The sequence below is a fragment of the Piliocolobus tephrosceles genome, chromosome 3 (genome assembly GCF_002776525.5).
Source record: "Piliocolobus tephrosceles isolate RC106 chromosome 3, ASM277652v3, whole genome shotgun sequence".
Taxonomy (NCBI): Eukaryota; Metazoa; Chordata; class Mammalia; order Primates; family Cercopithecidae; genus Piliocolobus; species Piliocolobus tephrosceles.
The window spans coordinates 78223979-78237361 of NC_045436.1; the positions used below are offsets into that span (position 1 = coordinate 78223979).

Below are 13383 nucleotides of genomic sequence, written 5' to 3' on the forward strand. Positions count from 1 at the left end.
TGTAGACAACAAGAGGTCTAAAAGAAGGGCTCAAGACCATGAGGCAATGTGGTAACTGCCCGTAACTCTGGAGAAATTTCCCTTCCATCTAGAAGACTCAGAAGAGTCTCAGCTTAGTCATATCGACTTACTGCTCACACCCACTGTTTTTTCCACCTCCTACCATCCTGTATTCTTAACCTTTTCAAAATTTGTTGTTAAAATAGATTATGAGAAATGAGCTGTGAAGGGTACAATGAACAGAGGGTACACTGCGGGTAAACTTCTGGTGACAACAGCAGAGAGGGTGACATGGTGCCACAACTGCTGGGCAGAGGTCCTCAAGGCCACATGCAGAACAGTGAGCAGCTGAGGAGGCAGGGGGTGCTCAGGTGGGTCTGCGGCTCTATCTTCAGCAAGCAGACAAGGAGCTGCCGGCCAAGAGAAAAACGTATTGGGGAGTGGTGCAAAGGAAACAACAGTTACTCAAGCAGACAAGGAGCTGCCGGCCAAGAGAAAAACGTATTGGGGAGTGGTGCAAAGGAAACAACAGTTACTCATTAAAAGAACAAAAGACAAAAAACATTTATTCATGCAGCAAACATCTACTGAATGACCCACAATGGGTCAGGCCCTGAGGGAGGTGGGCTTTGCAGAAGCAAGGATGAATAAGACCATACCCCTTGCCTTCAAAGATGTCCCAGTCTTACATGATGAGGAAGGCTAGGGCAGGGAGTGGGGAGCCGCAGACATTAGATGTGTGCACATCTCACAGTGTTTGTCTAGGGTGCCGAGTACTGCTCTGTGAGGGCATGGCGGGAGGGGTGGAAGGTGGAAATAAGCGATTGGCAAAGTTTTTGGGCTCCCAGGTTTAGGCCCCAATTCTAGACCCTCCAGCTCAGCCCTTCGGGTTTCCCGAGAGTTCCTGGTTATATATCCTTCATGAACTCACCAGAAATGGAATTTAAACAGTTCTTAATTATCATCGGTGATGCCCAAAATTTCAATTTAAACTTTCCCCAATCTAGAAAAATGACCAGAAAAAGTATCACACCACTTCTGCTCAATGCCTACCCTACAGTGGAAATAACTCCTTGCCCTGTATTAGGTACCACCTTAAGCATGTAAATATGAATTATGAATTATCACAGTACAGAAATGACAAAATTATAGTATCATGCATGAGCACACGCAGGAAATACCAAGTCAGGGAAAGATTTTAATTTGCTTTTTGTTCTCACCTCCATAAAGGTTAATTGCATTTTACAGTTCCCCTGGTAAATTTTCTCTTCATGTTACATAATATACATACCAAAAGTTGAGTCCAAATTCAATTCATATAAAATATTTGGCTGATACCTACATGCCCCAGGCCCTGCTGAGCTAATTTCCTCTATTTCCAAAGGTGCAGAGACTGACTCACAGGCTTCATCCTAGAGCCTCGGTCAGCTAAGAAGTTCTATTTCCATTTTGCAGTGCCTTAGTTCCTGGATTTTCCCTCAGCAGTTCTCCTAGGGACATCAGATCTTTGGAGCTATTTGGAGTCCTGTGGACGTTTACTTACTACTTATCTCATACCTCCTGTTCAAAGATTATTCCAGGCCAGTTTTTATTGTTTGTACTAAATGGAGAGAGGCCATTTAAGATATTTTTCAAGTCTTAAAAGCCAAGAAACAACATAATTCTCTTCATTTCCAACATGAGACTTTATAAATTAAGGTGCTGATTTAGAGAAATGTGTAGTTTTCTGCCTATTCAGTCAACACTAGACATTTCGATTATAAGAAATGATAAACTATATTAAAGGGGTTACCACTATAAATGAAACTATATTAAAGTAAATCACAATTAACGGGACTGAGCAGGTGCAGTGGCTCATGCCTGTAATCCCAGCACTCTGGGAAGCTGAGCCAGGTGGATCACTTGAGGTCTGGAGTTCAAGACCAGCCTGGCCAACATGGTGAAACCCCATCTCTACTAAAAATAAAAAAATTATCCAGGGATGGTGGTAGGCTCCTGTAATCCCAGCTACTCGGGAGGCTGAGGCAGGAGGATCACTTGAATCCAGGAGGCAGAGGTTGCGGTGAGCCAAGATCACGCCACTGTACTCCAGCCTGGGCAGCAAGAGTGAAACTCCATCTCAAAAAAAAAAAAAAAGGATCCCACATTTTGGGGCATGGAGGCTGAAACCGATAAAATAGTGGCAACAGATGAGTATGACCAGGACCCAATCAGGCTACAGGAAAGGTGGCGAGGTAAGTTGGCAAGGTGAGCTGAGTACGGGAAAACTGAGATGCCTCATGCCAAGAAGACTGGCAGGTTGGCAGGTAGCGATTGGGACAGAGCTCTCCTGGGGGCTCCCCAGGTTTCTGACTAGGTGAAGAATGAAGCATTTGGTTGTGTGTGTGTGTGTGTGTGTGTGAGAGAGAGAGTGTGTGTGTGTGTGTGTGTGTGTGTGTCTGTGTGTCTGTGTGTAGCAAAGGAGGGATCTGGCAGATAAGGCAGATGGAGTCTTAGGAAACTAGCTACAGCCACTGTGGTCCAGTGTATCCACAAGAGAGAACCAGCTGCTTGTGAACGTATCTGTAAGACCAGATACCCCTTGGTTTTCCTTGTTAGAATGAGTCATGCTAATTTTCAGGCTAAATAGCCTCCAAAAGCTTCTCCGAGCCAGAGCTGCTCAGAAATGGGCTGCCCTGGGTGGGGCACAGCGTGTACCCTCTTCTCAGGGATGTTTAAGAAAAGATGCTGGAGGATGATGTGGCAGAAATGCTGGGGAAGACAATCACACATTACATGACTATTGGACTACTTCTCGGATTTTTTTTTTTTTTTTTTTTTAATGAAAATGTCCCTGGATGATGATGTGTCAATAAAAGTTGGGAATAATTCTGGTAACAGGAAATATTACACTGCAACCGTTCTCCAGAAATCTCTACCATCCTTCCTCAGCAAATGAAGGTGGGTGCTTTGGATCCTTTCTCTGTTCTTAGAAAGGGGAATGGATGCTTCGTATAGAGGGCTATGATTCAGACGCCCACCAGAGTGCCAAGCTCCACGCTAACAGGCACATTTGGCTACATTCAACAACCCTATTTAAGATACATAAATGGCACATGCCATTTTTTTCTCCTGTGAAAGAAGTCTCCAACACAAAGGCTTTCACTTTTCATACTCTATTTTAACTTTAAATACCAATGAACCCCCTGGTGAAAACTCTCCTCTACAAACATTCACTCAGACAGTGATCACACCAACCCCACCACATCTAAAAATTACAAAGGAGAACTTTGTACCAGCTAAGGACAAAGGAGCTTTACCTTTTAGTGTTTCGCCATATTTAGCAAAACCTACTGCTTAACAGATTTAATCTGGACAGGCCACAGTCACTGTGCTTTTACCTGGTTTCTCCAAACCAACGGCCTGCACAGCTCCCCACTTACTATGTGCATTAAAACGGTGGGGAGGAATCACTTAGAAGAAAAACACATATACCTACCTTAGTCCTGAAGATATCTTAGGGAATGGAATCTAAGTCTGTGATATATATGCACAAAATCTCCATGGATGGCACAGTGCAGTCGTGGGGGTGGTGGTGTACTTATTAAGGAGGCACGACTGGGAATCAGGGCTAGAGAGCTCTCTCAAAAGAAAATAATGACCTGGGCCCTGCTTTGGCCAGTGCCTTTGGTACAGCTCACTGTCTTGCCTGTAGATAGGGTGACCCCCTGATGGAAGGTAACGTTTTGGCTCTCAATCTGAGAGTAGACAGTGGGATACTTACAAACTTGAGAAGGAAAGTGTTTTCCCGTAGCGCTCCAATGCACCCTGCAAATCCCAAAATGAACATCACTCCTCCCACCACAAGGAAGAGCCAAACTGGGTCAAAGCCGCCGAGATCGGTGATGGAAGAGATGTTGGACAGAACTCCCTGGGAGCAGAAAAGAACACACAACAAGGCACCAGGATGTGGGGTCAGTTTTCCAACATGTAAAGACTATCGCATTTGTCCTTTCCCCTCCCAAAGAAAACCTTCAGAGGGCATCTGATTATCAGGTATGTGATGAATACTCAAGAGAGGAAAGAGAGAGAAAAAGAGAAAGAGAAAGAGAGAGAGAGAAAGAAAGGGAGAGAAAGAGAGAGAAAGATAGAGAAAAGAGAGAAACAAAGAAAAGGAAGGAAAGAAGGAAAGGAGGAGGGAAGGAAGGGAGGAAGGCAGGAAGGGGTGGAGGGAGGGAAGGAGGGAGGGAAACTGCTTTCTTTCCAATGTCTAAGTGTGTTCATACTTTTGGGAAAACTATATGTAGAAAAAAAATTGCCAAGAAACTGTCCTCAGACCCTGTAAGGAGAAGATGTGGTGTTACCTTTGGTTTCAATGTCTGCAAATATAAGTGGTCTTCAGTAAAAACAAACAAACAAAAAAAGACAGATGCATAAAAAACACACATACTCCATGACCCCCCAGAAAGCGGGAGGTCATCTTTAAGACCCAGGACACGCAGAAGTTAGACAAATGCCTACTGCAAAGCCCTTGGCATTTCTCTGGAAATAGGGTCGAGCTAGAAGCTGAAAACTAACACAGCAGCCGGTCCCAATTACAAACACCCACAAATTTTTTTTTTTTTTTCAAGAAAAAATTGTACCTCAGGATTTACTCTTGAGCTTCATGGGAGACTTTTATTAGCCTGAGATCCCAAAAGCCTTGTGTGGTTTGCTCTGGTGGCTGTTCTGAAGCTTGCTATTGGGGTATTTCTTACCACCTTCCTTTGAGTTGAAATTTAAAAGATTTACAAATCAAAGTTTACTTCCTCACTTTCAACTCTTATTCTTCTGCCACAAGAACACCAAACAGACCCCGAGTAATTTCACTTTTCCACAAACAATGACATTTCTTTACTGAAATCCCCTCTTCCCTTATGTGTGATACTACATCAAACACCACCCAGAACCTATGTCACAAGATTATTTTGAAACTGTGGATGTGCATGGGCCTTAAACAGTCAATATCACCAATATTTTAATTTTATTGAAGTTGTTTGGTACTCTCAAATCAAAATACCTCCAGAGCATCACAGTATAGTTTGCTGTAAAGCCCTAATAATTAAAAAAATTGTTTTCAAAGCATTCCCAATAACCTGTAAGAACAGGAAGCAATCATCTGATTTTATACTTGAGGAAAATGGAACTCAGAGCAGTTTGGTGACTGGCTGAAGGTGACAGACGCTATTGCTTCTTTGAAACCAGTATACAATATCTATTTCAGTACCAAGCAGGGGCCACACACTTGCTTCCCAGTACATCCCAGTTAGCACTAATCAACATCTGAACTTAGGAGTTTTAAGTTTTAATCCATTTAAAGGTTGCAGGTAGGAACATTTGGAGAAGCATATTTCATTTGTTCCATTTTTCTGCCTGTTTCTTCCTTTAGGGGGGTGTCAACTTACGAACAATAATAGGATATTAAGAACAGAATGCATATGGGGAATAAAGAACTCTTAAAATGTAAAACTTAAACCTAATTTTAAAAAGTCTAAGGTTTAATGTCACAGACAAATGGCTGAAAGGCTATTAAAGCAGCTGGGATTGAGGGTATATTCATTAACTTCTGAGGTGACATCAAAGAAGGCAACCACACCCTTCACGAGGCTGCACAGACCGAAGGTTTGATCCAGTTTTGTTTCTTGGGTTTCCAAGCAGCAAACTATGAATATTTACTCCAGGGGGAAAAGGTTGAAGGAAAACACGGAAATACTCAAACCAATTCTACACCTATACACATGATGCTGAGAAAAAAACTTGCCAGAGAAGTCAGACAAAACCCAAGCAACAGGCTGGGTGGAGTGGCTCACACCTGTAATCCCAACACTTTGGGAGGCTGAAGCGGGAGGATCACTTGAGGCCAGGAGTTTGAGACCAGCCTGGGCAGTCGAGTGAGACCCTTTCTCTATAAAAGTAAACTTAAAATAAAAAATCCAAGCAACAGTGGTAAAGGCCCGGGATTGTGAGGATACCAGCCTCTCCCCCAAGAATGCCTTTAACGACAGATGTTAGTACCTGAAGTTTTCATGTTATGGACCTTCTCAGTCACGGGAAGAGAGAGAAGAGTTTGGGGATACATGAAAACATTCTTAAAAGATTTTAATTATGGGAGAATAAGACACAGTTAACTTGGCACCAGAAAGAAGAGGTGACAGTAGCAGAATTGACAGAAATGTCAGTTCTATCATAAAGAGGCATTTCTAATACTGAGAGACAGGACTAGCTGGATTTCCTAAGCCAACTAAGAATTCCTGAACCGAGCTGGGAAATGTGACCACACCCACCTTTAAAAAGGGGCTTGTAACTCAGCTCACACCCAACCAATCAGGTAGTAAAGAGGGCTCACTAAAATACAAATCCGGCTAAAGCAGGAGGTAAACAGTGAAATCATATATCGCCTGAGAGCACAGCGGGAGGGACAGTGATAGGGATATAAACTCACGCATTCGAGCTGGGAGTGGGCAACCCCCTTTCGGTCCCCTCCCATTGTATGGGAGCTCTGTTTCACTCTATTAAATCTTGCAACTGCACACTCTCTGGTCCGTGTTTGTTCTGGTTTGAACTGAGCTTTCCCTCGCCCTCCACCACTGCTGATTGCCGTCATTGTAGACGCCACAGCTGACTTCCACCCCTCCGGATCCAGCAGGGTGTCCACTGTGCTCCTGATCCAGCAAGGCGCCCACTGCCGCTCCCAATCGGGCTAGAGGATCGCCATTGTTCCTGCGTGGGCTAAGCGCCCGGGGTTCATCCCAAGCGAGCTGAATAGAGCTATATAACACGCACCACATGGCCCAAGATTCTATTCCTTGGAATCCGTGAGGCCAAGAACCCCAGGTCAGAGAACAAGAGGTTTGCCACGATATTGGAAGCGGCCGCCACCATCTTGGGAGCTCTAAGAACACGGACCCCCTTAACAATATCACCAAGTCTGTTCAATGAACCAAAGAAGGCTGCCCTGAGAAATACGGGATTCCCCAACAGGGGAGCTGATGCTGTGAACCTCTGTCAACAGCATTCTAGGAAAGATTTCCAAAGTGGATGGGAAATTAGGCCTTAATGACCTTTAAGATTCCTTTCAACTTTAAGAGTGTTCTATGATTTCATCCATTTTTAATGGGCTTTTGAGTTGCAGCTCACAAGTCTGAACAAAGATCAGATTGCTCCCAAACCCTCGCCCATGATCCATGGTTGTACACGAAGAGCTCCATGGGTAACAAAGACAATGATCTGCACAACTCAGCAAAGCAAGCAGCAAACTAGCAAACATACCTATGCCCGAATATCAAAATAATCCCTCCCCCAAAGACAAAGAAGTATGATCCCAACTGTCAGGAGATTCCTAGATCATTTGCACTCTCTGGGTTTAATTTGGAGGATGAAAATTGCCTACTCAGACAAACTCATTTTAATACTTACTCTCCCCAGCCTGCAGAGGCATTTTTAATTGAGAGGCCTTCAACTGTTTCCACGGAAACAACAATCATTTGGGGGCTGAGCTGGACTGCAGGTTCAACTTATTTAATCCTAAATTCTGGCAAACATAGAGCTGCAAACAGATACTACAGAGTGGGAAGGGGAACTAATCTCCCACAAAGCATAGGAAAGACTACCAAGAACTGTATTTTTAATGAATCCAGAATAGACCCATGTAGTTATCAGTTGAAAACTAACTCAAATCTTTTTTTTCCTGGGTGGAAAGAATATATCCTTTATCTATCTATTTAAATTATTTTAAATTTTTAAAAAACTGAAATGGACATAAAATTGTATGTATTGGCCGGGCGCAGTGGCTCACGCCTGTAATCCCAGCACTTTGGGAGGCCGAGGCGGGCGGATCGCGAGGTCAGGAGACCGAGACCATCCTGGCTAACACGGTGAAACCCTGTCTCTGTTGACAACGCAAAAAATTAGCAGGGCGTGGCGGCATGCGCCTGTAGTCCCAGCTACTTGGGAGGCTGAGGCAGGAGAATGGCGTGAACCCGGAGGCAGAGCTTGCAGTGAGCCAAGATCACACCACTGCACTCCAGCCTGGGCGACAGAGGGAGACTCCATCTCAAAAGAAGAAAAAGAAAATTGTATGTATTGTACATGTCCATATTTTGAGGTGCGTGTATACATAAATAGTGGAATGACTAAATCTGGCTAACTTAGCACGTGTATTACCTCACGTAGTTATCATTTTTGTGGTGAGAACACTTTACATCCACTCAGCATGTTTCAAGAATATATTATTAACCATCATCACTACCTCAAATCTTGAAACACAAGAAGTGAATGTGGAAGTCAATGCCCAACAGCCAGTATTTTTCCCCTTGGGATTAGGCTTACTTACCTAGCAGGAGAGAAAAACAGACTTATTCTTTCATCTGTGCACAATTTCCCAGCATTCGCTGAAGAGCAGCAGTTTTATTGCTTTTGACTACATGGAGGGATTGGGAGGCCAAGGTGGGCGGATCATCAGGTCAAGAGATGGAGACCATCCTGGCCAACACAGTGAAACCCCGTCTCAACTAAAAATACAAAACTGATCTGGGCGTGGTGGTGCGTGCCTGTAATCCCAGCTACTTGGGAGGCTGAGGCAGGAGAATCGCTTGAACCCAGGAGGCAGAGAGCTGAGACTGAGCCACTGCACTCCAGCCTAGTGACAGAGCAAGACTCTGTCAAAAAAAACAAAACAAAACAAAACAGCTGAACATAATCCTGACAACAGCGATTTGGATTACAAAAACGATGGGGAGCTGACTGTTCAGTCTTCTGTTGTCCTAAAGATGGGGTCTCTCTCTGGACTTTTTCATTTCATTAAGCTCAATTTGACAGATGAGTAAGAAGTGCTAGTATATGCCTGCTGAAGAGTAATTATAATTAAACCTTGTTGTTGACAAGAAGCTGTAAGAAAAAAAAACCTAAGATTACAATTAAGTCTGCCAAGTAATTTAAAACAGGCACTCAGATTCACGGTAAATCCTTAGGAATGTGCAAGAACATCACCAGCAGACACCTAGTCTTCTGGGAAGCTAAGGCCCCCCGCTTCTTCTTCTGGGAACAGCACCACCTCCTCCTTGAAAGGATGCCTTCGCCCCTCCTTTCACTCCATGACCCTTCAGAGCTGCCAGGATCTCATACGATCCCACTGGCCTGGTGAGGCCTGAGAAGCCTGGATTCCCTTCCTCAAGTGCCAGGATTTAGAACAGGTACCTTTCTCTAGCGGTTGAGACTCTAAAATGCCAAACTCCAGAGCCTTGTGAAGCACGTCATATTTCTTACCACGTGAAGAAAGTCAGATTGCAGTGAGAAGTAGAAAACCAGTGCTCAGGAAGAAACAAAGAACAAGAGTAGGGAGGGAAAATCCAGATGGCATTATAAATTCCCAGACCAGTGGTTCCTGAGGCCTGCCCTAGAGCTCTATGTGTCACTCCAGGAGCCTTAGATACACTCCCTCGATGGCTTACACTCATTCTCTTTGGGTCTTCCTTTGCATCTAAGAAGTCCTGCACAACACAAAAGCTTTGAATAAACTATGCTTCAGTCCTCCATGCATGTAAACACACACACACAGGCATGTAAACATGTACATACAGACATGCACACAGACACACAGAAACACACACACGTGGCCAAAGCTGGGACAAAATGTGGGTATAGGGAGCAAAGGGATACACCAGGTTTTAAATGGTCATTTTCCCCAGCTGGCTGATATTTCAAGTCAATGTAGTAATTAAGCCAGTGTAAACAGTCTTCATTCATGTTAACTCACTATGAATTCAGCGTCATCAATGAAATGAGCAGTTCTGGGGAACCTGTATGGAACTTTTAGGTGCTTTGTCTATGTTACTGACAAATAATGCATAACGTGGTTTAACTTCCAATTCTTCATGTAAACTTGAATGTTCAGCCCTTGAGTTTAAATACCAACTTTTAAAACCTCAAACACGGAAAAAAATCAATACATTGGGAGGCCGAGGTAGTGGGATTGCCTGAAGCCAGAAGTTCGAGACCAGCCTGGGCAATAAAACAAGACCCCATCTCTAGAAAAAATTTAAAAATAAGTCAGGTGCACTGGTGTGTGCCTGTAGTCCTAGCTACTTGGGAGGCTGAGGCAGAAAGATCACTTAGGCCCAGGAGTTGGAGGCTGCAGTGAGCTATGATTACATCACTGTACTCCAGCCTGGGCAAAAGAGTGAAATCGCATCTCAAAAAGTAATAAAACATAAATAAGCAAATAAATACAAAATGTTATTCGACTACTCCCTTCTGTACCTGTTTATGCCACAAGGGCACACACAGAGCTTGGCACCTATATTCCATAGGAAGTTCTCATCCTTCTCCTACCTGAATCCTAAAAGCAGAGCAAGCCCTGGGGGCTAAAGATGTCAAGGGTACTAGATTTTGCACATAACATCAGAAAATATCCCATGAAGCTGAATCTAACTGGAACGAGGATAAATGAGCAAGAAGCAGAGTAATGGGCCACACATAGTTATTTCCATCTGTTTTATTTGACATACGAAAGTGAGATTCTGAACAGTAGTAGCAGAAAGAGAAAGATTCAGAAAGAGAGAGAGCCAGAGACCAAGACTGCAGGTGATGAGAAAAATATATTCAAGATGATCGATTCAGAATGCTGTGTGGGAAGAATTCCTATACATATATCTTATTAATACATTAAGATTTTGTTAGTAAGAACTGATATAAATGAATGTATTCATAAGAATTCTTCATATGCAGACTATATGCTATGTCAATATTCTTCTTAGCATCCTTAATCGTCTCTTCTCCTGCCTCTAAAGTCTACAGCTGTTGTTGCAGCAGGCAGCAGAGGCAAAAAACAAATTGACCATAACATAAAATGCTGCTATAAAGACAAAATGAACAGCAGTCAATTTAAAAAGTTGAAAGAAAAAATATATTCAACAAATTGTCCATTCTGCAAATTAGCTTTTGGACAACTAGCTCTGGCTTATCCATTTGAAGGCTTTAAGAGATGATTCTGCAGTGGGAGATTTCCATTATCCACTAGGAACCAGATAGCATCTCTCCTAACTTAGCAAAAAGACCAGTATATGTCTAGGAAGAAATAAGACACATTACTGGTCCATGTCTGAGGCAATAGCATTATAACAGAAGTTTAGAGAGCCAACAAGCAACAATGTATCCATTTGCACCCATCATGGTACAAGGGAGACTGTGATATTCCAGCCACTTAAGGCTAGCCTGCTCTAGAGGGGCGCAGAGAGAGCATTCCAGAGTCAACCTCCTCCTGAACTGTACTTAAGCCAATGTGGCTCACCTCCAGTATCCCCTGGGATCCAAGTAAATCCAAAACTCAGTGGGGTAGCCTGGACGATGAGGGAGACAGACAGACAGACAGACACTATAATACAGACTAGCTTGTCTTGAAACCCAATCCTAAGCCCAATTGAGGCTTAGGCAGATGAAGTAACCTGCCTAAGATCACACTTACTACCTGTGTCATCTTAGGCAGATTACCTCATCTGCCTAAGCCTCAATTTCTATATCTGTGAAATGGTACTCTACATTCTAAGGTTATAATGAAGATGATAGAGACAATCCAAGTAAACCCAAACACGATGTGAAGTGCTTTGAACATAGTAAGAATTCAATAAAAGTGTATTGCCATCATCAGTTATCACTATTATATTAATAATATAATTATTAGAACAAAAGGAAGACACCAGACACTGTAGAAACACCCAGGAGTGTCTAACCCAACTGCTCTGGAGAAGAAACTGTTTTGCTCTGGCTCCTTGCCCTGCCTGACCCCCTCTAAGGAAAGCCATGGCCACACCTGATGATCATGCCTAACAGAGGTGACCATCACTGACTTGTTAATAAGATCTTTTTGGGGGGAGAATTGGAAATAATCTAAGACATGGAGAGAAAAGGCAGAAGGGGGAGGCCATGAAGAAGCTGAAGCCAGGAGTAGGCAGAAGTCATGAGTGGTGGAAGCTTAGGGTACTGAGAAGTGGTGCAGCAGAGAAAAGAGCAGGGAGGAGTCAGTGACTGCGGTAAGACAGCAGTGGTGCTGCCAATTAGCAGTTGTGTTGCCACGATGGTGGCACATGGAACCAGGAGAAAGGGTACCTCTGTTGCTGAGGCGCTGATTGGCACACTGGTTGTCAGTCACCACTCCGGAGTGACCTTCCAGTGGCTAAACTATGTTCTATCCCCTTTAGATCTGGCTGTTCAGTGGTTTGATGAATATAGTATGTCTCAGTAAGAACGTGAAAAACTGGCCAACTGGCCAGGCGCAGTGGCTCACGCCTGTAATCCCAGCACTTTGGGAGGCCAAGGCAGGCGGATCACGAGGTCAGGAGATCGAGACCATCCAGGCTAACATGGTTAAACCCCGTCTCTGCTAAAAATACAAAAAATTAGCCAGGCGTGGTGGCGGGTGCCTGTAGTCTCAGCTACTTGGGAAGCTGAGGCAGGAGAATGGCGTGAACCCAGGAGGCAGAGCTTGCAGTGAGCCAAGACCATGCTGCTGTACTCCAGCCTGGGTGACAGAGATAGACTTCGTCTCAAAAAAAAAAAAAAAAAAAAAAAAAGACAAACCAGCCAAGCTTCCCTCTCCTCATTACTGCCTTATTCATTCAGCTGTCTCTGGAATTTAAGCAGCTTCTTCCCCATGCTTCTGCAATTAAAGGAATATGTTCTGAGCAACTATTTCTTCTTGAAAGAGGTTTCTATGCACACGCAGAAATGAAAAGGCAAACAAAACTCCAGAAGGGTTCCACACCAATAAACTTCAGGAGTGTCTGTGGTTTTTTTTCATCACCAGCACAGAGGAGCCTCTGTGTGCCACCTGGCAAGCTTCTTCTCTCAACCCACACAGAAAAGAAATACAAAAATAGCATTAATAAACCCCAAGGTCTGGGACTCTTCTGCTTTTGCATATACAAGCACATTCCTTCCAACTGCTGGATAAGAAAGAGAGAGAGAGAGACAGGCCTATAAAATGTGCACCCAAAGCTAGGCCAGATGGACCCCTCTGAGATTTATGAGACTGGCTCTTGATTCACCCACCCCTCCATAAACCAGATCCTCCTGACAGCAGTTTTCCTAGAGTAAGAGATAGAGAAGCATTTCCCTAGAGAGAAAGGGTAACAAGGAATGACATTTCAAAGGAAATACAGCTACTCAGAGAGGGGTGGTCCTGGAGAGTTGGAAATGTGGTTCTAAACAGTATACACAGGAAGACCAAATAGAGACCACAGGGCCACAGAGGAACCTGTCCCTATAAAAACTTGTCAAAGATGCTCTGCCACTCCGTAAAACTCCAAACATCCGTCTATCTAAGGAACTGCTGCAGAGGCCAGAGCGACGACTAGGAATGAGAAGAAAGCT

General features: G+C 43.8%; 1 protein-coding gene across 3 annotated transcripts in view; it reads right to left on the reverse strand.

Annotated features, from left to right (window-relative positions):
- Nucleotides 1–13383, reverse strand: part of TSPAN5 (tetraspanin 5) — a 178726-nt gene that overhangs the window by 11263 nt on the left and 154080 nt on the right. For 2 of the 3 annotated variants that reach the window (XM_023190938.2, XM_026455032.1), the window contains one exon: nt 3764–3910. The exons of the other annotated variant lie outside the window; for it this stretch is intronic. In XM_023190938.2, coding sequence (XP_023046706.1) covers nt 3764–3910 — 147 coding nt within the window. The remainder of the gene's footprint in view (nt 1–3763; nt 3911–13383) is intronic. 3 annotated transcript variants of the gene reach the window in all.